At 43.7% G+C, this 23,548-nt stretch overlaps 1 protein-coding gene across 6 annotated transcripts; it reads right to left on the bottom strand.

The window, feature by feature from the left end:
- Positions 1-4,394: 4,394 nt before the first annotated feature.
- Positions 4,395-21,432, bottom strand: HAUS1 (HAUS augmin like complex subunit 1). 6 transcript variants are annotated; one of them, XM_075932732.1, is made up of 10 exons: positions 21,280-21,339; positions 19,750-19,832; positions 19,138-19,312; positions 17,847-17,982; positions 14,091-14,225; positions 12,519-12,642; positions 10,833-10,898; positions 9,011-9,082; positions 6,303-6,350; positions 4,395-4,795 (listed from the first exon to the last, which is right to left on the bottom strand). In XM_075932732.1, exons 3-10 carry the CDS (start codon positions 19,169-19,171, stop codon positions 4,712-4,714), a joined length of 699 nt encoding a protein of 232 aa, XP_075788847.1. In that variant the 5' UTR covers positions 19,172-19,312; positions 19,750-19,832; positions 21,280-21,339; the 3' UTR covers positions 4,395-4,711. The 6 variants fall into 6 exon arrangements, with proteins under 6 accessions (XP_075788847.1, XP_075788848.1, XP_075788849.1 ...); XM_075932733.1 differs by lacking the exon at positions 19,750-19,832 and adding an exon at positions 20,725-20,817 and having other exon boundaries at positions 21,280-21,325; XM_075932734.1 differs by lacking the exon at positions 19,750-19,832 and adding an exon at positions 20,719-20,817 and having other exon boundaries at positions 21,280-21,299.
- Positions 21,433-23,548: the final 2,116 nt, after the last annotated feature.

Raw genomic sequence — 23,548 nt, forward strand, 5'->3', positions numbered from 1 at the left:
AGCTGCAACTCATTTATCAGATGCATTTAGTAAAAGAAACAGTTAATAGGGATATAGAGATGGGAGTGTTATATCAGAGCTAATTCATTATTCAAACGTTCAGTCGTATTCATTACTAGAAGATTTACCTGGCCTTAACTCAATTAATTGTCATTGGAAAATAAAATGAAAATGTAAATGCTTCATTTGAATCATTGCTTGGGGGGCGGAGGGGCAGAGGAGATTGAGGGGTTCAGTATGCAGTCTGTCCCAGAGCAGTGTTTCTCAACCAGTGGAACAAGTACTCTTAGGGGTACTCAAGAGAAGTCTGGGGGGTACGTCAACAACTGAAATTTGGAGAAAACTGAATTTTTGTTTAAAGTTTTACAGGGCTTTATTCTTTTTGTAGTTTTTTCACCCAAAAATGTCATCGTCCGCCCAGCTACGATTAAGTTGTTTAAACAAATGTGTTGTAATGGTAGAAAAAATTGTGTGGGTCTGAAAACTATAAGTACTGGGGGTACTTGTGTGTGTGTGTGTATATATATATATATATATATATTTTAAGGGGTACCTTATTAAAAAAAGGTTGAGAAACACTGTCGCAGGGAGAGAGGACTACCCATCCTCTCTCACCTCAGCAGCTTGGAGCAAGGTGAGAAGCGCCTCTCCATGGGTGCTGCAGTTCCAGGGGCGCATGGCCCTGGCTGGGGCAGATCCAGGTTCATCTGCCCCCTGCACTCCCCAGCCAGGATGAGGAATGCAGCAAACTATATTTTCCCCTTGCTCCCTACCAAAGGAGAACAGCCAGCAATGTTCTTGTACAAATTAGGGGGGAGCTCAGCTACCCTGAACTCTCTAAAGAGTGCCTAGGGGTGGGAGGCTTGGGCAGTACCGGATGGAGGAGGGGCGGCGCACTGTCTCTTTTCTATGTGGCTTTTTTGTGACGCAACCCCAGTCTAGGCACATCCCATTTTCCTGGCACAGTAAAATCCTTACTTTACTTTAAGTTAGAAGAGGAAGCTATATTATGTATTTGGTGGTCGTTGCACTTACCTTTTAGGATGAGTTCTTGGACAGAAAGACAAACACATGAAACTCTCTCAACTATATAGGGGTATGTCTCCACTACCCCGCTAGTTCGAACTAGCGGGGGTAATGTAGTCATCCGCACTTGCAAATGAAGCCCGGGATTTGAATTTCCCGGGCTTCATTTGCATGAAGCCGGCCGGCGCCATTTTTAAATGCCGGCTAGTGCGGACTCCGTGCCGCGCGGCTACACGCGGCACGGAGTCCGCACTAGCCGGCATTTAAAAATGGCGCCGGCCGGCTTCATGCAAATGAAGCCCGGGAAATTCAAATCCCGGGCTTCATTTGCAAGTGCGGATGACTACATTACCCCCGCTAGTTCGAACTAGCGGGGTAGTGGAGACATACCCTAGTAGATTAGCTCTGATGTAACACTTCCATCTCTGTATCTCTACTATCTTTTTTCTTTCACTTCATACATCTGATGAAGTGAGTTGCAACTCACAAAAGCTTATGCCATAATAAAACAATTAGGCTATGTCTACACTGCAGGTTTCTTGAGCAAGAACTTTTTGCGCAAGAGTTCTTGCGCAAGAGCGAGTCCACATTGCCATGTGCAAGAGATATGCTTCTGCGCTAGAGCATCGATGGCAGTGTGGACACTCTCTTGCGCAAGAAAGCTCTGATGGCCATTTTAGCCATAGGGGTTTCTTGTGTAAGAAACCCCCTTTCCCCATCCACGCTATCCTTTTTGCGCAAGAGCTCTTGCTCAAAAAGTCTTATTCCTCGTGGGGAGAGGAATAACTCTGGTGCAAAAAGCCCTTTCTTCTGACAATCTACAGTAAACTTTCTTGCGCAAGAACGGGCTTGTAGTGTAGACGCGCTGCAAGTTTTTGCACAAGAATGGCTGTTCTTGCGCAAGAAACCTGCAGCGTAGACATAGCCTTAGTCTTTAAGATACCATTGGAATCCATGTTATTTTTACTGAAACAGACTAATCTAGCTACTTCTGAAATCTTTGTGCACTGAGTAAATCCTATAGAAGTCAATGAAGCTATATAATGCTATGTAAGCACACAAATCTTGGCAGGACACCTTTCCATTTCAATAGTGGATACTCAGCACCTCGGACAATCAGGTGCAATGTGTTTCAGAAAAATGGATGGACTGTTCAATTCCATTTAAATTATCTAATGTCTGGAGCATTCTCAATTGTTTCATAATGTACATTTCCAGTGAGGGGGATTGCTTACTGTTTTGTATAAACATTTACAACACTGTGTAATTGAAGAACTGAGAACTCTTGTTAAAAATAAGTGTAAAGGTCTAACATTTATTTGATGTTCACCACACTGCCTGAAAGCTGAATAGTGCTAGGTGATAACTAGCAGCTAATTTGTGTGACTGAAGCAGATGGCTTAGTTCTGGAACAGAAGTAGCACACAGCTGTTCGATTCCCTCTCCCCCCCAGTATCTTTCCTAGCAGTACCAAGCAGGAGTAGTATCCAGCTACCTTTGCTGGATTGTGTCAAACTCCAGCCCTTGCTGCTGACTGTGTAGTCAAGGGTGGACTCTTGGGTAAGTTTTGCTGCAAAGCTAGGTGTGGAACAATGCAAGTTTACAGTATACTAAAATCAAGGACTTCACTGAACTGAACAAAGCCTATCTCAAGTATTATTTCCACTTAGTCCACTGCCACACTTGTATCCAGCAGGATGTTCCTAGAGCCTCTGAGTACTACTGGCTGAGCCTGGAAAGTGAAATAATCTACAAGGCTAGAGAGCCCGAATCCTGGCTTGTTTAACATTAACATTTAAACAGCCAAACCACTACAGTCTTTTCCCCCGGGAAATGAGACTGTCCTAAGACTCAGCTCATGGAGCTTTCTTCAAACTATCCCTGTGAGGAAGGTCTCAGGAGGATCACAAAGGAGGTGAGAGTGTACTACAACAACCCTGTGGATCTGCTCCTTCTGACCACGCATCCAAGCAAAATCACTGTTGCTCCAGACCCCATGCCGGTATTGCGTCAAGAGGCAGGTAGGCACAAGCAGGAAGGCAATCATGGAGTAAGTAGACACTCCCATAGATCCAGCAAAGCCCAGTTCCCACTGTGAATTGAATGGGCATCTGCAGGAAGCAACAATGCAGGTCAGTAACTGGCACTGTATGCAAATGAACTCTTTTCCCCTCATTTGCCTGCTCATTCACCTATTGCTTGTATTTCCACGTTCTCCATTCCCAATACACCCAAAGCCTATGTGCTCCCAGAACTAGAAAAGTCAATTAAGCACCTGTATCTTTTTTCTACCTACCACTTTCCCCTCATGGCGGAACTACAGCAAACTCTCTGGAGTTTCTTCCATTCACTTAGTATTAATCATAATGTACTATAAAAGCCAGGAAGGCAATAAAGCCTCAATCCAGTGCAAACCCTACAGTTAAGGATACAATCTAATTTGATTAGCCTGCAGGGCAAGTGGAGACCCTCGGGTGTCACTATTAGATTTCAGTTCCATGTCACCCATTCAAATCTAACCCAGGTGAACAATGAAAGCTGTTACCAGCCAAAGGCTGGTCAGGGGTCTCTACGAAATAAGTCACTGAATTCAGGCAGTTAGGAAGGAAGGCATGCATCCATCCTACCTAAAAAACACCCTGTTGGCTGGCTCCACGGCTTGAATGGGCTTATAATAGCTCAATTTGTGTAGCTTATTTCGAGTTAAATCCTGCAGTATAGACGCACCCTGAGAGTAGTAATGCTATGTCAATTGCATAGCTTATTTTAAAATAGCTTATTTCAAAATTGGGAGTGTTTACACAGCACTTATTTTGAAATAGAGCACTCTTCCTTCGACTGCCCTTATTCCTCGTACAATGAGGGTTACAGGAGTCGGAGTAAGAAGTAGTCTAGCTTGACGGTATTTTGACATTATTTTGAAATAACTGCCTGTTTAGATTTGGACTAAGTTGTTTTGAAATAACGCTAATTATTTTGAACTAATGTTGCTGTGTAGATGTACCCTCAGTGCTCAAGATAAAGGTCTTCCAAGTCAGTCACTTCACATCATATCTGCCACAGGAGTTGGTTATGTTAAAATGGGGAAAGCAGTTAAGTTTTATCTTAATAGCTAGGGCTCTACATGCATTTTAGAAAAGGATCTGAAGAGAAAAATAAAAGCGGAGACTGTTATATCAAAAGATGTTATAACAAATGCTGCCTAGCTTGCCTTGATCCACCAAACAGGAGACCTTTCTAAGGTTAGAGACCCAGAACCTGGGTAGAGGTGAAAAAGAGAACAAGTGTAACCAAACAGCCCTCTGTCAAATCTCAACTCCCTCTTCCCTTCCTTTTTTCCCAGTTGCTCTAATTTAGTAAATCAAAAGTTACCTAGTTCAGAAGTTTAATCAAACATGAAACTGCCTGTTTGCTGATTAGGGTGCCATCTGGAGGTCATTTACCAGTTTTATCTTATATTTGTAAACATGGACAGAGAAGGAAGCCTCGTTTTTACTGTTCAGGCTAATGGAAAACAAAATATACATAATATTTACAAAATGAAAGCTATGAGAATAGCTCAAAATCCATGTGCTTGGCAGAAAGAGAGTCAGTTTGCAGGCCCACACAGTGAGGAGTATACCACGATGTTTAGGAGCCCAAAAAGTCTAACTTTTTTTGTACATCCTTTTCCACACTGGTGACTTTAGGTAAATCGACGTTTGCTGGGCTCTGGTACTGACAGTGTCATCATGTCAACTTTACTGGAGAACTCAGCCTCAAGAGCATTCTAGTGGGAGAAAGAAGCAAGAGAAGTCAGTGACAAGACAAATAACTTTCATATTTATTAGCCAAATATGTCTCTAATGGTCACCTCTACTAGATATCATTTTATGTGTTAACTCAGCTGACTGAAAGAGCATAATTGATGGGGAATATTTATCAGCAGTTGGTACAAGACACAGTTCAGAATAGGTGACAGCATGTAGCAGCTCATGAATTGAGAAAAATGAGTCATCATAAAGAGCCAAAAGTTAGCATTACTAATCCTAATGATACCCCAAAAAAAGAAGTGGGCTGTGCCCACGAAAGCTCATGATACCATCTACATGTTTTGTTAGTCTGTAAAGTGCTACTAGACTATTTGTTGTTTTTAAGTTTTTCCTGTTACAGACTAACTCAGCTACCCCTCTGAAGCTTTTAAAAAATTTTAGAGAATTCTTAAAATTATGACAATGTTGCTTTGTTCCTAGGACAATCTCTAAATATCAAACACTAATAAAGGATCCACTGTTTATGGATTTGTAACAAGCCATCTAGAGAGCTTATCACCAACCAGCTTAAAGGCTCAATCACAGTTACTTCCCAGCTGACACCACTGATCCATGCTGTGTGATCCTCCTGGTCTTTGGAATGCAACATTTTTAGAAGCAGCTGGCTGAAGGGGCTGAATGGAGCATCCTGGCCATGGCAATCTCTTACAATGTGATGCACAGAACAGGAACGTGGGAGAGCTTTAAAGTCTTGTTTTACTGAGATCCACACACAAATTCCACATGTATGCAGAAAAACAGAAAAATGCTAGCTGGTGGTGGGCTTCCATCATGCTATGAAGGGTTACTAGTCACAGACAGCATGCCAAAGCAAAGTATTAAGGTGAAAAACTTCTTGCCCAAGAAAGCCCTATCAATGATGAAGTGGGATCAAATTAATCAAATAAGTGTCTAATCATTGATCCTAGTGGTACTGTCCAGGTAGAAGGAGGTCTCCTAACTGCAATCCTCAATATTTAGGACTTTAATGATTACCAACACCTTCAACTGCATCTAGAAGCAAATAGGAACCTAATGCAAAAATGTAAGCACAAGTTTTATGAACACACTGGTCCATGACAGTCAGGAGCGCAGCTGCAGTCCCATGTGGACTTCAAAGGCCGTACAGAACTTAACAGCAAACAAGCCAGCAGAAGACAAATGCAAGGATAACCATTTACAGTCTATTTTATAGAGAAATGGTCACACTTCTGTCCAGCTGCCAATTAAAAAATGCTACAACTACCCTCTGAGACTCCAGGATCAGCAATGAATCCTAGAGGGCCTCAAGACAGCAAACCATTTTAGCAACAAGCACTCTCAAAAGTTGGTGCAAACTGAAAACACTTTTGCCCACTTCCTCAAAGGTATTTAAGGACTAAATTCCATTGATTGCAATGAGAATAAGGAATTCTGGTGTTTAGGTTGATTTTTTAGAAAGTGACAGTCTTGATTTAAATCTCAGAAAGCAATAAAGACACATACCAGTTCCCGCTTTGCTTCTTCAATCTTCACTCGAGCAAGGGAGGGATTCTAGAAGAACAATTGCATATTAGCTGCAAGTAGAGACAGTTCTATTTCAGTATGAAACACAGGATTTATCCTAGCCCAAAGATTTCAATTAAGGGCAGGAGAGGAATTGGGGCTAAGCAAATGTATTCCCCACAGGTGCAAAAAGTCCTGCAATTAAAGACAGAGACAAAATCTAAATGAAGTGGATTTTGAAGGAGCTTTTACAAGGCCTAATGTTCAAAGAAACATTTCCATGAAATTCACAAAACTGTTGATCAAGAGAGCCTGGCTTTAAACATTCCCAGCAGAGTTTGCAGCCTAGACACGGAATAGGAAAGTCCACATGGGCACACAGCTTGCTTGAAGGAACACTCCTCTCCCACTCTGAGCATCTCAGGCACTCAGCCAGTGATGAGAAATGCATAAAGGCTAAGAGGCAGGAGAGATCAAGCCTCTCTCTCCACTGAAACCAAGACAGGGAGAACTGGAAGAATAAAAGCCAATTTTGGGGTTTTGAATTCCTTGAGAACACCAAGCAAACTGCCTTTGGGCACTGTTACAGAGACAGGCCCCACCCCTTCCCTAAGACAGGCACATAGCTGGAAGCTTTCTGGTTTTGTAGCAGGGGTAACAATGGCCAGCTAAGGTGAGGGAATCAGGCCTGCAGCAAGGATGTGTGTAGTGGGGGAAACTCACTGCAAGGAGTGAGTTGAAGACAGACGGCTGGTCTAGTGATTAGGGCATTAGCCTAGAACCTGAGACTTGGATTCAGTTCCCTGTTCTGGCATTAACTCCACATGTGACCTCTGGCAAGTCATTTAATTTCTTTGTGCATTAGTTCCCCAGCTGGGATAGGAAATGATAGCACTTTCCTACCTCCCGGGGTGCTGAGAGGATTAATACATTAAAGATTGTGAGGCGTCCAGACTCTACAGTAATTGCAGTCACAAATACAAAAGACAGAATTGTGAATCTCTCAATATAAGTTCATTTAATAAATCACAGTGCTACCCTGAATTGTTTCAGAATCTTCCCTGTGTCCAAGAGGAAGAATCTGTCCCATCTGATTTAAGAAGAAAAAAAAATGATTTTTTTATTTCATCCACTTCCATAAGAGCTGTGCAAGTGCTGCTGTTAGACTGTCCCCAAAACAATACATAAAGGTGACCTGTCTACCTCATGCAAAGTCACTGTTTACATACCTCTCACTTGGCGGATTAATACACTACTGTTGGCTCTAATCTCCTTAATAGAGTTTTCCTTAACTGAAATGGGTTTTTGTAATATGGATTTCTCCTTGTTTCAGAATACTGAATTCCTTTAAATCAAGGATTACTTTATGTAGCAGTTTGCTTAGAGCTCCCAATACAACTAACTGGTAGTAACAGCAATCAAGTTAAAAAGTATTGGTGATGTGTACCAGCAGATTCAAAGTTTGATTTATATACCTTTTACAATTATTGATACACTTTTGGAAAAGAACTCGATGCCAGAAATTTTTGTTTTCCTCTCTACTTTTCCAAGTAATTCACTGATTCTTAGCTTACACAGTTTATTTGGGTTCGAATCCACTTAAGTGTGCAGCAGCAGTCAAAAAAGCAAATAGAATGTTAGAAATCATTAAAAAAAGGGATAGTGAATAAGACAGATAATATCTTATTGCCTCTAAATAAAACTATGGTACGCCCACATCTTGAATACTGCATACAGATATGGTCGCCTCATCTCCAAAAAGATATATTGGCATTGGAAAAGGTTCAGAAAAGGGCAACAACAATTATTAGGGATTTGGAATGGATCCCATATGAAGAGAGATTAAAAAGACTTGGACTTTTAAGCTTACAAAAGAGGAGACTAAGGGGGGATATGATAGAGGTCTATAAAATCATGACTGGTGTGGAGAAAGGGAATAAGGAAAAGTTATTTACTTATTCCCACAATATAAGAACTAGGGGGTCACTAAATGAAATTAACAGGCAGCAGGTTTAAAGCAAACAAAAGGGAGTTTTTCTTACTCATTACATAGTCAGCCTATGGAACTCCTTGCCAGAGGATGTGGTGAAGACTAGGACTTTAACAGGGTTCAAAAGAGAGCTAGATAAATTCATGGAGGCTAGGTCCATCAATGGCTATTGCCCAGGATGGGTAGGAATGGTGTCCCTAGCCTCTGTTTGTCTGGAAATAGGTGACAGGAGAGGGATCACGTGAGGATTACCTGTTGTGTTCCCTCCCTCTGGGGCATTTGGTATTGGCCATTGTCAGCAGACAGGATAATGGGCTAGATGGACCTTTGGTATGACCCAGTATGGCTCTTCTTATGATTCCCATGTATTATGGTTGGAGAAAGCAAAATCTATCTACCAAAACTATTTAATCAGCCTTCTTTTAAGCAAAATCCTTCTTCTGGACAATTCATTAAGGACAGACATAGTGATTTGGAAACAGGACAACTACAATGGAGCTTGTCAACTTCACTGCAACACTATTTATTTACATTTTGATGTCTATATTTTATAATAAAGAAAGATATATTTCAGCTACAAACACAACCTCCACCCCGAAATTAAATTGACAGTGGAAGTATAGCACCTAAAGAGAAAGCTGTTCAATTTTCTTTTATTTACATACACAGAAACTCTTAGGATACCAGAAGATAATTTAATATTAGTAGAAATAGTTACAGGAGTTAAGTCCAAGTAGGATTCCAATTTCTTCTTCAAAGGCATAGTCTGTTGCTTTAGTTCAGACAGTTTCTATAAAAAAAGCAAATCACCAGGTTATATATTATATTTGCAACCTAATTGGGTATAAGTGATGAAAGTCTGTATAAGTTTTAAGAAAATTCATTGCTGCTGTCATTCTGATTAAGAATCTACAATTCTTCCCAAGATTTAATATTCCAACAACTGTATGTAGTCAAATCCAGCTGAAGTTTTTTATCGAAGTAAAAATGCAATTTTACTTATCCTTATAAAACATAAAATATACTTTCAAGCAGTATTACTATCGGATGCCTCTCTGCTAGTCTGGGTAAAAGGAGGTAGTAATCTCAATCTAGAACCCACTGGACAGATGTCCACATCACATAAAAACACCACTGCAATGGGCATTACCTGAGGCTCTTGTTGGCAATCAATACAGGCCAAGCCAGAATTGGTCACAAAGAATGAGTTATACACTAATACTAAAGGTTGCCCAGCCACAACAGGGCTGAGTCACATAAGTAAGGCAGTGTTGGGAACCTTCCACCACCACTTTTAGTAATGTACCCATTCTGTGGACAAAGAGAAGAGTTAACTCTCGACGGCTTCTGATCCAATAATTTTCACTAGCACTAATTCCATTTTAAAATCAGAGATAAACCTACAATGCATTAGAGGGATGTCAATGGTTAGTCAGTTAACCGGAGGCCCCGCTGGGATGGGGCACACCCCACCTAACATAGGCAGAGAGCTGTTCAAATCTGGCTGGGCCCACTGCGCCATGAATGGGGGACACTTCAGCCCAGCCAGAGTATCCGCCACCCGTGCCAAGCCTGGCCTGGACAGAGCAGGCCCTGCCTGCACTGGGCCTGGCCTGGACAGAGCAGCCCACCACAAGCAGGGGAACTGTTCCAGCCCAGCTAGCCCACTGTGCCATGCTGTGCACAGGAGGTCACACCAGCCCTGGGGGGAACAGCCTGTTTAAGGAGTTAACCGGTTAAACATAATGTTTAACTGATTAAATGGGATTTTACACCCCTAATACATTATGATACAATAATTCATCCCCTTCACTCCAAACTCCATCGCTCTGCAAAACAGATAAAAGAACACTGCCTAGTCAAACTTGTCCCTATATTTAGGATCCATGAGAAAACAAAGGTTTTACAAAACCAAGACCTACATGGAAGTTTCTATGAATTTTTTAAATTTAAGATTCTAATGGGAACATTTTTCAACCAGCATTTTCCCTGCAGTATTTTTCAATCCAAATATTGTCAAACAATGCTAGTTCATGACATCTACAAAGTGAAACTGACTAGGCTACTATACAAACTAATTAAATAAGCAAAAAATAAAACATAAATGGCAAACACATTATATGTTTGCAATGCTCTCTGTTACAGTAATACAGGGTGATATTTGTTTTGTGAGAGCAGAAAGAACAGGCTCAGACAGACACCATGTGCTGCAGCAAATTGCTGGAGCAGTCACATTTAGAAAAAACAGGAAATATGTTTTTTTTTTAAATGAAAGTATTGCAACAGTGCCCCTTTAAGAAATGACACTACGACTGTCTTACAGTATTCACTAATATATTAAAAAATGTTATTTACATAAAACTGGAGGTGGCCTCAACATGTAAAATTTGGATCAAAGATTGGATTTTGGATGTGGGATGTTGGTTTGGGCCTATCTAGAACATAAATATATGCTCAAGTGGATGTTATTTCCTTAAATATTCAAATATTGATTTGCATTCACAACTTCATATATATCCCTCTTATCACCACATACTCACCTCCGAGAGACTCACTAATGACTGATGTGTCAAGGAAGGGTCCATCCCACTTGCAGAAAGTTGCTCCTACAAGGGGAAGACAGTTCACAGTTTGTACAGTACATATTGCTCCTCTACGGAAACAAGACATACAGTACATTACTCAAAGTAAAACTTGACACAGGGATATTTTGATGTTTACTTGTATTTGCACATAAGCAGATAAAAAAAGAAAAAAATGTATGGACAGCAGGAATTCAGTGCAAATCTCCAAACAACTTTAACTGTGGAGTCAGTGGCTAATGAGACATACATAAATAGCATTATGCCTACTAGAACACCAGCATGACTATTTTTGCAGATATAGACACATTTTGTATCTATAACTATGCAAATCTGTGGATATCTGCAGGTATCTGCATCTGCAAATGTGGATATCTGTGGATTACTTTTGCAGATGCAGATACCAGTTTTGAGTCTGCACAGAGCTCTTCAAATATGTGAAAAATAATTCCAACTATGATCCATGCCTCTATATTTTTAAATTTATGAAGATTCCCCATAACAAGGAACACTGGAAAAAACAGCTATTTCTGAATAAGAGCAATGGAGGACCTGCATTTACTTACCTGTAATAGTTGCTTAGTGTTCCAGTCCTATAAACACTTAGTGTATGTCTAGACTACATGCCTCTGCCAACAGAGGCATGTAAAATAGGCTACCCGAAATAGTCAATGAAGCGGGGATTTAAATATCCCTGGCTTCATTAAAATAAAAATGGCTGCCACGTTATGCCGGGTCAGCTGATCATCGGCACAGCATACGAGTGAAGATGTGGATCAGTTGACAAGGGAAGCCTTTGTTGACCGCTCCTGTAAACCTCATTTCACAAGGCATAAGGGAGCAGTCGACAAAGGCTTCCCTTGTCGACCGATCCGCGTCTTGACTCGCACGCTGTGCCAACGATCAGCTGAGCCAGCACAGCACAGAGGCCATTTTTATTTTAATGAAGCCAGGGATATTTAAATCCCCGCTTCATTGACTATATCGGGTACCCAATTTTACATGCCTCTGTCAGCAGAGGCATGTAGTCTAGACATACCCTTAAAACCCATGTATAAATCTGACTTTAATGGGACAATTCATGTGAGTAAAAAATTACAGGCTTTCTTATGTATTTGCATTTCTCCTCCCAGTGCACAACTAAGGCATTTTTGGCAGAGCAGTCATAGTGTTCATGCCAATCATTAATTTTAATAAAGTCAATTTAATAAAGCCACATCCTCACTTCTGTTGTGAAATTAACTGAAAATGTATGTAAAAAAAATCACAGCCTTACACATGACTAGCAGGAACCTCCCTAACTTTAAAATATTGGGGCAATTACTTACCAACCCACTCCAGCAAGAGACGAATTCAACCCCATCACCTCCGTTACCTTTTAAGCAAATGGAGCTAAACATCACAGCATCCATCCACATATCCCCAGCTACGCAGAAAAGGCAACTGTGAGATCAATTACAAATGATACCCTTCAGAGACCAACCATTCTTTATTTCCAAGTGTCAGATGTAATAGATTTCCCCTCTTGGAGGCTAAAAACCTCCAAAGATGTCTCTAACTAGTAGTGAAACCATACATTTTGGGAGCCAATTTGACACGATCATATCTTCCTTTAATAATACTGGAAGAAGACTTATCACCAACCTCTGCAGCCTTGATCCTGAATTTGAAGTCCTCAGATTTATCCTTCAAGAATGTCATGTTCTGGGCCCGGCTATCAGCTTTGGCTTTTTCCATTGCCAGATGTTCTTCTGTTTTTTTAATGTCCCTTTAAGAAAAAAATTGTGTTGAATATATGTGGCTTACAAACCTTCAAGCAAATTCACATTCTCAAGTAAACATCCACAAGAAGGAAAAAGTGATGCAGAAAACTGAATTTCACTCACAGTCTCTACCAGCTCAATCTTTTGGTGGGATGAGATATCCATGTGCAGATACCCCACAGATTTACACAACTCTGGGATAGTAGGACATCTTCATGAAAAACCAGAACATGTGTACAACAATTAATACTAATAACCTGGTGGGTCATTATACTAGGTTAAAAGTCTCAGAGGGGTAGCCATGTTAGTCTGTAACTTTAAAAACGAGTAGTCCTGTGGCACCTTAGAGACCAACAAAAAATATATATTTAGTATCATGAGCTTTCATAGGCAAAACCACTTCTAGCTAGGAATGTGACTGTCTAGTTGACTATCCGATAAGCAACTGCTCAGAACCACCAGCTGACCCTGGGGCTCCATGAGGCCGTGCCACTTTGAAACGACATAGGGAGCACTGGTCCAACTTGAGCCCCCTGCTGGCCCCGTGCTCCTCACAGCACTTTCACCTGTGAAGTGTAGCAACAGCCGTTTGCTGCACTTCAAAGGAAGAGGCTCCCTTATTGAGGCACCCTGGGGCTGTTGCTACACTTCAAAGGTGGAGGCGCCCTTATCGACTAATCAAATAGTCAATGCAAATTGCATCGACTATTCGATTAACCAATTAATTGAAATTTTACATCCCTACTTCTAGCTAGTTCATCTCATCTGAAAAAGCTCATGATACTATATATATATATTTTTTTTTTTGTTAGCCTCTAAAGTGCCACAGAACTACTCATTGTTATACTATGTCAGTGGGGAACCTAGGATTACAACTGTTAATTGACTTAACTAAAACCATACAGTGAGGTAATAGCAGAGCTGGGACAAGTACACATGAAAGCTAATTCTGCCACATTACCTATGCTGCTGCTACTATCAGCCATAATAAAGAGTTTTCTATAGTGCCCCTCGTTGTTTCCAAGCATTTCAACATAAATATCATTGATGGACTTTGTAGAATTTTATAATCATTTGGTTAAAGGAAATTCTTGTTTTTTGTTCTGACCCAGTCGCTTATTTTTACCACTAAACAGCACAGCTCATGCTCAGAAAAATAGGCTCACTCTGAACCTATGCAGAAAGCAACCAGTGGAAAATGTAGGCAGGTACTTTTATAAGCACTATTCAACCCATAATACTTCATTTCATCATTGTAGGTTTGGGAGTTTTAAACTCTTTGAAGTAAATTTGTTGCAAGGACCCTGACTAATGGTTTAAATTGCTGTGAATTAGCAACACGTTTTAAAACCAAATATTCAGATGGCATATTGTCTATAAACAGTAATAAGGATAAGAAAATAGGGGACCAGCACACCCAATTCAGCCTTTTTCCTCTCCTCCTCCTACTCACTCTTGGAGATGTTTTTCTAGCACCAGTGCTGCAGTTAACTTTTTCCTAAGGTTGGTCAATTCAAGTTCCATTTCTCTGTTTCTCGATTCTGTCGCATGTAAATCTGAGGTCAAATCATTGATAGCAGGGATGAAGCTAATGAAACAAGAGATTTCATTGATCTATTTAGGAATCAGTATTGTTGAAGCACAAGTTTATATAATCACTTATTTTCTTGCACGTTACTCAAACTTCTTGTGGGTTTATTCTCAAATAATGGCTAATCTGGTAATAGGTCTGTTTAAACTATTTTACAATACAAATAGCTAAAAATTTCCATAAATCAAGATTTGACAATGTGCATAAAATTCAAAATAGCTTAACATTTTAATTGCTAGCCAATACACATTTACACTGCTGTTTATCTTGAACCATTTCACAAGCTATAAACATGCACTAACTGAACTGCAACTGCTTCTGGGGTGGATGATGCCAGACAGTCTTAGCACACCACACTGCACACCAACTGGAGTAGGAAGGAAAGGAACGGAGGCAGAAAGGGACGTTTTAGCTATTTTTATTAAAAGAGCCAGACTAGACCTCATTTTTGTAAGGTTTCATCTGGGAGATCTACAGAGGATAAACAGCCCAATGCTCCATTTAAATATTTCCAAAGGATGAAGCGTTGAGCAGACCCTGCTAGGTTTTAGGGAATCGAATTTGAAATACTGAGGTGTCCAACCAGTGGCCCTTGAGAATAACTATATGAAGGAAAAATCTATTTGATTATGAATTGAAAATGCAACCCCTGAGTCACACCCTGCAATTGTTCAATGGAAGCCTATGAATCAGCCTCGTCTGTTCAACTATCACCCACTGAAGCTGCCCAAGGAGCAGCTATGGGCCCCTTACCTGCTGTAAGTGCTCAACAACTCCCCTGCTGCCCATTTGCTGCAACACAGGAGTAAGAGTTGAGAGTAATATTAACTACTCCAGGGAAGTGTTCCCTCTAATTTTTCCTAACCCTGCACAGAATGAATTCTTTTATGTGCACCAATGTGGAGTAAGGATGTTACGTATTGGTTAATTGAATAGTCAGGTAGCCTCGTGAATTCTTATTCTATAGCCCCTGGGAGTGGGGCCAGCAACCAGTGCACTCCTGCCTCACTCCCAAGAAGATCCCTGCCACTCTGCGCTGCTGCCACTGTATCAGAGACAGCAGCACGGAGTGCCGGGTGGGAGCTGGTCTGCGAGGGGAGCTGGTCTAAAACCCAGCTCCCGGATCCAGAGCGGGCCGGAACCGAGCTGCGCCGCTGGTCAGCCTGCTAAAAAATGTACTGGCAAGTGGGGGGGGGAGGATTGCGCGTAGTCTATAGCATTAACCTATACGCTTTTGCTTATCGGTTAATCGTCTACACTTTTACATCCCTAATGTGGAGATAACATGCGACACTTCACCTTCATATTGGTGCACACAAAATTCATGTGGCTGAGGATGGGACCAAGGGGCTCTGAATGTGCAAGGGGGCTCAGGCCTGTAGCAGAGTGTTAGGGTACAGGAGTGTTAGGGCTCTGGCTGGAACTGGGATTGAGGGGCTCAGGGCTGGAGCAGAGGGTTGGGGTACAGAGGTGTGAGGACGAAGGCTTCAGTATGCAGGCTGTTCTAGGGAGAGGGGATTACCCCCCAACCCTCTCTCAATGCAGCAAGTTTGGGCAAGGTGAGAAGCGCCTCTCCACAGACACAGCCAAGGGAGGGGTGCCTGTCCCCCAGTTGCGGCAGGTCCCAGCCAGGCTGGGTGAGGGCCACAGAAGGTGCACCTATCCCCCCAGCAGTAGCAGGTCTGGGGTAGGTGCCCTTTCCCTTGGCCCCAGCACAGAACTGTTGCAGCTGGCGGAAGGGCTCCTCTCCACTGGCCTGATACAGAGGTGCTGTGAAGCTTTGTGCTGGGTTTGATAGGCAGAGGTGGCACTCTGTGCACTCGTTCTGAGCCTCTGCTTGAGGCCTGTTAGGCAGTTGCACACCTAACTGGATGCACAGCTTAGAGCAGGGGTGGGCAATCATTTTTGATGGGGGGCCACTCCAAGATTTTGGAAAGTGGTCAAGGGTCGCACTCTTCCATGATATTAATGGAGGAGATGTGGGGTCTAAGATGAAGGTTGGGTGCAGAAGGGAGTTTGGGGTAAGAGAGTTGGGTGCAGGAGAAAGACTGGAGTCTAGGAGGGAGTTGGGATGGGGTAGGCGGTTGTGACCTATGGTAGGGGACTGGAGTGCAGGGGTTTGGGATGTGACCTAGGGTAGAAGGGGATTGTGATCTGGAGCAAGAGATGGGGATGCCAGATCTGGGAGGAGGTATGGTGCAAGAGGGGGACAGAGGATTTGGGTATATTGAGTGGTGGGGCAGAGAGTTGGGGCAGGAAAGGGCTGGGGTGCCAGAAGCAGGCTGTGGCCAAGAGACTTACTTGCTAGCTGCCAAACTAGTCTGCCTGCCTGCAGAACTTAAAATGTTTCCCAACCTGCCTGCTTGCCTGGGCATGTGCTTCATGAAGAAGAGAGAAGGCATGTTATTCTTGGCTACCTGTTATTCCAACAAGCAGCTCCCATTGGTCAGTTTCTACCAGACACTGGCCAATGGGAATGTGTTGGGGGCAGGGCAGCTCCTAAAACTTCCTCCCTCCCCTCCAGTTTTAAAACAGAAACGGAGCCCTACAGCTGCGTTTCTGCATGACTGCAGGCTGTGGGGCAAGCAGGGGAGCCTGCCTGGGGCTCCCTACTGCCTCCACGGGCCAGATCAGGTGGCTTGGCAGGCCGATTTGGCCCATGAGCTGTATTTTGCCCAGGCCTGGCTTCAAGGGAACTTAGCTTTAGCAGTTCTGAAACTACGGGTCAGGACCCCATTTTAATGGGGTCACCAGGGATGGCTTAGACTTGCTTGACCCCAGAGCCAAAGCCCAAGGCAGAAGGTTTCAACCTTGGGTAACAGGATTCAAATTACAGGCCCTCCTGCCTGGTCCTGAAACCCTCAGGTTTCAGCTTTAGCCCACACCAGGGGTAGTGGGGCTCAGACTTTGGTGATCTTCCCCTCACTCAAGAGGCGGCGGAGCTCAGGCAAGCTCCGGTCCCCCCTCCTAGGGTTGTGTAATAATTTTTGTCAGAAGGATGTTGTGGTGCAGGGAAATTTGAGAACCCCTGGACTACTCCAAGGCCTGCTTCTCTGCTGGCTCTTGGGGTCCCCGTAAGAGCAGCACTGCAACTAGACTGGCTCCCTCTGGGCCTATGGAAGCAGCTAGCAAAGGATGGCTCCTAACCCTCCCCTGCACTGACTCAAGGAATCCCAAGAGGGAAAAAAAGAGAAGAAGCTGGGAATGAGCAGCCAGTTACAGCTTCCCAGTTCTGTATCTAAATTCAGGTAAGAGTAGTCTGCAAAATGCTGTAATTTGTGCCTGCTGGCATGATAGCCCCAAGGGACCATATGCCAGCAGGGGAGAGCTAGAGTGCAGCATCCTTCAACTATTCCCCATCCCCACTCCCGACCTGTTGCCTGCAGCAGAAAGTTGAGGGAGGGAAGGAGATATAAGAAATGGCCATTTCATCTCTACATCCACTGGGAACTCCCCCACCATAGAACTGTGGGTAATTTTCACTCCCTTTGTGCTGTATAAGCAGCACAAAGAAGTTGAAAAGGGCAGAAAATCAGCCCAAGAGAACTGATTGTGGCATCAAAGTGAGAAGGTTGGACAACGTTTTCCCAGACTTCAGAAATCTGTGGGAAGAATTACCTTGCTAGGGAAGTGTCCCTGGTTTCAAGTGCCATCGCACTATCTACCAATGCGTTCAGATAGCTGGTGCCTGCGCTAGAGAGATTGTTGAAGGAAAGATTCACACTCTCCATGAGAAGATCCTGCAGATAGTTGACTGAAAAAAAACACAGAGTTATTTTCATGTAATATTTGTCATAGGTATGCATGGGACCATACAGATACAGAATACAGTCTCTGCTTAAAGGTGCTTTCAGTCTAAATAGATGCAAAAGACTCACTTTAAGATCCAATGTGCTGTGCTCCACTTTGTGTTACATAAACAATTTAAAAAGAGTCCTACAAAAAGTGGAAACCAAGTCCAATTACAGAGAATGATTATAAACAAGTAACACAAGTATCTCAGGACAAAATTAGAAAGGCCAAAGCATATAATGAAATTAAACTAGATAGAGAGAATTAGGGTAACAAGAAAACATTCTACAATTACATTAGAAGCAAAAGGAAAACCAAGGACAAAGAAGGCCTGTTACTCAATAGGAGCGGGGGGAGGGGAGGCCTTAAGCTTTGCAACAGGAACAGCCATAAGCTGGGAAACATACGATGGCGCCCTCAAACATCCCAAACCAGTCACATTGAAATAAGGTAATTTTGGGCTGTTGGAAAGGTGATCCAATCTATTATCTCCAGATAAGTGGAAGAGCCTAGAAGATTTAAAGAAAACTTAGGCTGATTGGTTCCTTGCCAGACAGAAAGCTCTTATCAATAGTTGAGATTATGAAACTTACATTTCTTTATTGTTTTGTCAGTATGGTCTCCACTTCTCTATTGCTTATCTGTATTGTCTCTGTATGGTTCTTTGATTGTTTCTGTCTGCTGTATAATTAATTTTCCTGGGTATAAACCAATGAAGGCAGTGGGATATAATGGGTTAGATAATCATTTTTGCAGTATGTTAGGACTGGTTAGTCAAATTTCAGTAAAAGGACTAGTTAAGGCATAGCTAAGAATATTATTATATAAATTGGAGGCAAACAGGAAGAAAGTTGGAAACAAGAAAAAAGGAAACTGGAATCATGCTTGCTGCATGCATGCTAACCCCAATAAAAATTGGATTGTTTGCATCTCCGGCTTTTGAACAATTACGAGCCTGAAGGGAAGGAAGGAGGGTGCTTCGTTGTGTCCACAAGCCGGATCTGGTGGCATGGTGAGCCATATCCAGCTTGCGGAGGGTATTTTGCCCAGGCCTGCTATAGAGTCACTTAGATGAAGGCACTGTTGCTTAACCTAAAGTTTGAAGCTCCCGGCTCACCTTCTGACTCATATTCTGCAGTCTTCTGTTTCATATCCTCTATCACAAGGGAGACATCCCTGTCTCTGGTTTCATTGCATTCCACAAGCTCATATAAAATATCAACAGTCCGTGAATTCACTTCATATTGCGGAATAAGTTGATCCCCAAATGTTCTTTTTAGCCATAAAGTAACCTGCCAAGAAAGTGGAAATAAAGAAGGTAAATGGCTTAATTTAAGGGAAATTAAATATCATGAAGTGCCAAAGCGACACTTAGAAAAGGCAATGCAGCATTAACGCCTGCAATTAACATGTTAATTTTTTTAAACACATTAATCCTGTCCTGCATTAATCACAGGCATTAATGCAAGTCAACTGACAGCCCTATTTCTAAGGCAAACTGTGGTTCAATGCAGTTCATAGCCAATTCATATTTAAAGCAATTTATAAAACTATAGTTGGTGTTTAGGAAATTCAGTTCCCCCTACAGCAAGTGATTTCAAATATAGTTTTTCTTCAGCATTCTACTAAAGCTAAATTAGAATTTGTTTTGTCCATGTACACTAGCCATGAAAACAGGTAAAAAAAATATGGCTACTGTTACCATAAACAGCATCATTAATATATTTACCTTGTCAACAGCCCTCTGAAATAGGGGGATGCTACTATTCCCATTTTACAAATGAGGAACAAAGACTCAGAACATCAAACTTCCTGCAAGGAAATTAGGAGAGGGAGAGGAGAAAGAGCTCCACAGGAGCCGGTGCTAGTGGGTGCAGGTGGATGAGCCCCTGATGGTGTGGCTTATTTGGTTAAGTGTCACTAGCATAGACGTGTGGCCAGAGTTGACAAGCTTTTTTTCAGGGATATGTTTCTGGGTATTCTTGGTGTAAAGAACCATTTATCACAAGGTAAGCTTATTTCAGTGGCAAGATAGATTGGAGTGCCCAAAGTGACCATCTATGACGCCACGTTAAGGCTATTTAGCACCTGAGATGCTTACAATTGATAATGGTTTTGTGGAACCTAACTAGAAAACTCAACAAATTTGGGCTATGTCTACACTGGCAACTTCTTGCGCAAGAACTCTTTTGCAAAAGAGTTCTTCTGCAAAAACTCTTCCACAAGAGAGCGTCTACACTGGCATGTGTGCTTTTGTGCAAGCGCAACCATGCCAGTGTAGACGTTCTCTTGCGCAAGAAAGCTCTGATGGCCATTTTAACCATAGGGCTTTCTTGCGCAAGAAATTCATGTTGCCTGTCTACACTAGCCTCTTCTGGAAGAGCTCTTGCGCAAGAGGGCTTATTCCTGAGCGGGAGCGTCAGAGTTCTGGTGCAAGAAGCCCTGATTTTATACATTAGCACGTCAGTTTATTTGCGCAAGAACACACAGCCACTGTAGACAGGCAGCAAGTTTTTGCACAAGAGCGGCCGCTTTTGTGCGAGATCGCGCCAGTGTAGACACAGCCTCGGTGTTTGCGATCTGCTTCCTAACAGTCTGCTCTGAGGTAGATACGCAGGCTTTTGAATAACTGTAGGTAGCTTTACATCAGCAAGTCACAACCTCCTGACACAGAAGATCTATCTGCATAAATGCTTACGCCTACCGAGGCGGCCAGCTCAGACCTCCCTTAAAGCTCACAGAAGTTGGACTATTTTGAACGGTCTTGTCTTTGTTCTCAACTTGCCCCTTTTTCTTCCTGCGACACAAATACCTGTGTCAATATCAACGGACAATTTCTGGTTAAGCATCATCCATAAGCTACAGGGTTCCTACCTCCCAGCATTTGTGTGTGTGTGGGGGGGGGGGGGGGGGCGCTTCACAACCCGGCCCAGCAGCAAGTAACACAGCAACGCACCTCGCCACACCCGCGGGGGGAGGGGAGACCCAGAGATTTGGAGCACTAGGCGGGGACATGGGGTCGGAAAAACCGTTGGTGGGGGCGCCTCGGTTGTGGGGGGGGGGCGCCTCGGTTGGGGGGGGCTGGAAGGAGACTGGCGGGGGAGGGATGGCGAGCGGGAGGCCAGGGGCATTGGGAGCCCACGGGGGGCGGCCCAGGGAGCAGCAGGAGACCCCCCCCGGGAGCCCCGGGTGCCAGGGGACCCCACCCCCCCCCGGGAGCGTCAGTCAAGAACTGCCCCGCCCGCGCGGCGACGGTTACCCGACTGAGCTTATCGTCCATCTCGACTCCAACAGCGCGCGCGGCCGAGTCGAAAAGCAGCCCGCCTCCTTCCCGTCATCCTCCGCGCGCCGCCGAGTCCGCGAGGAGGCTCGCACAGAGGGGGCCTCAGGGCCGCGGCGCTTGCTGGGAGTTGTAGTTGGCAGCGGGGGAGAGGGGCCTCTCAAACCCCGCCCCTCCCTAAACCACGCCCACAAAGGGACTGGCAAGCCTGTTGACGTGGGGAGGGAGCAAGAGGTTCTGGACTGTGAGCCTCTGTCAGCAGCCAGGGCACAAGTCTTGGGCAGCCTGGAGCAGGGATGTTGCAGAAATCACAACACCCCATGTTTACGCAGGTGTTGCAGGAGGAGAGAGCCCCAGCAACAGAAGTTGCTGGTGGCTCAGAGTGGAGCAGGCCAACAGGGACAGGGGAACAGCAGAGCACACGAGGCAGTTTGCAGGGCAGGAAAGCCAGCTTGTGGGGGCAGTGCAGAGGTCAGCAGTGCAGCTGGGAGCTCGGGTGGGGTGGTGGGACTGCCATGAGGTTGGTGGAAACACCCGGAGTTCTAGCGGGGCTACCACAGCTTATGAGGCTTGGAGACTGGGAAGAGGAGTCCTGGTGGCTGGGGAGAAGAACCCAGCAGGAAGGCTGGCGCCTCCACTCTTAGACATCCCCTGGTCTGGAAAACTCCCTTGTCCAGTACCGCTCAAGTTCCAAGAGTGTTGGACCAGGGAGGTCCAACTTGTAGGACCATCACAATATTAGGGACTTTGTCTTATATATGCAACTCCCAGCCACTCAAAAAAGTGTTACAATTTTTCACACTTTTGTTCAGCATCCCCTATCCGTGATAGCAGCGAAAACCACATCCAGTTTTTTCTTGGTTCCAGAAAGGGACAAAACCATGGAAAAAGAGGACTGGCCAGCTTCAAACCAGATGAATGGCGGGTGTAATGTTGCAGAACGGTACATTGTCTATGAAGACATTTCCACTCTATGCACATTCCCTCTTGGTACCTTCACTTGGTACAGTGGAAATAGCCTTGATGGCTAAATTTGTATAGAACAGCCAATCCCAAACTTTCAAATAATCATTAGGCCCTGAAACATCAAGAAATTTACTTAAAATTCAGGAAACTATTAAAAAATAGTATTTATGTACTTGTTATTTGCCTCTAAGTTTTAAAATCTTTAAGGTGGTCTCAGCTCTTTCAGGCTTTTTACTAGCAATCAATAGTGTAGGCACTGTATAGCGTGTGCGCATGCACACACATCTATCGTATGTAAGTACATACACAGTTTGTGTGCATGCACATGTGTGTCTATGTATTGTGTGTGTGTATATGTAGAGCTCACAGACCCTGGTCCTGGACAGGAGAGATTAAACCTATGACTTCAAGGGCTAAAGCCACGTTCTATGGCTTGAGATAAAAGCCCACAGGTTCCCTGTTAAGGCTGTAGAGCAGAATTCACTCTCCCTTGTCAGTGGTCTCAGTGCCTCTGGGTTGCATACACATCTAGGGCTGCGTCTAGATTTGCAAGTTTTTCTGCAAAAGCAAGTGCTTTTGCAGAAAAACTTGCCAGCTGTCTACACTGGCCGCTTGAATTTCCGCAAGAACACTGACTTTCTACTGTCTGAAATCAGTGCTTCTTGCGGAAATACTATGCTGCTCCCGTTCGGGCAAAAGTCCTTTTGCGCAAAGCTTTTGTGCAAAAGGGCCAGTGTAGACAGCTCAGATTTGTTTTGTGCCAAAAAAGCCCCAATCGAAAAAATGGCCATCGGGGCTTTTTTGCGGAAAAACGCGTCTAGATTGGCACGGACGCTTTTCTGCAAAAAGTGCTTTTGCGGAAAAGCGTCCGTGCCAATCTAGACGCTTTTTTCCGCAAATGCTTTTAACAGAAAACTTTTCCATTAAAAGCATTTGCTGAAAATCATGCCAGTCTAGACTAGCCCTAGAGGAAAGCAGAAGTTCGTAATGTTAACTCCAGGTTTGACCAGCATGCACCGTGAGAGCTGGTGACTGCCTGCCAATGCAGAAGGGCACTGGCGCGTTGGCTACAGGGCAGCGCTGCCCTCTGCCAGCCTTGCCTGACCTTTGCCTGCCGGGGGAAGGGCACCCGCCTCCACTCAAAGTGGGCGGGGCCATTTCAAGAGCAACGGATTTTTTTTTTTTTTTTTACAATTCCAAACGGTGTTTTTTTAACACTTGGAACTAGGCAGCGCCCCCCAAGGGTGACAAAACCCCGAAACTGTGAAAGAAAACGAATTAG

Source organism: Pelodiscus sinensis, chromosome 6, assembly GCF_049634645.1.
Source record: "Pelodiscus sinensis isolate JC-2024 chromosome 6, ASM4963464v1, whole genome shotgun sequence".
In the NCBI taxonomy this organism is placed as follows: Eukaryota; Metazoa; Chordata; order Testudines; family Trionychidae; genus Pelodiscus; species Pelodiscus sinensis.

Excerpts from the sequence above, each read along its gene's own strand:
- HAUS1 (XM_075932731.1), bottom strand. The coding sequence starts at position 21,300 with ATGGACGATAAGCTCAGTCGG. Across the intron at positions 17,983-19,137 it reads TGCAGAATATGAGTCAGAAG|TCAACTATCTGCAGGATCTT; the intron begins GTGAGCCGGGAG and ends GTTTTTTTTCAG. Across the intron at positions 10,899-12,518 it reads TCAGGATCAAGGCTGCAGAG|GAGCAACTTTCTGCAAGTGG; the intron begins GTTGGTGATAAG and ends TTCCCCTTGTAG.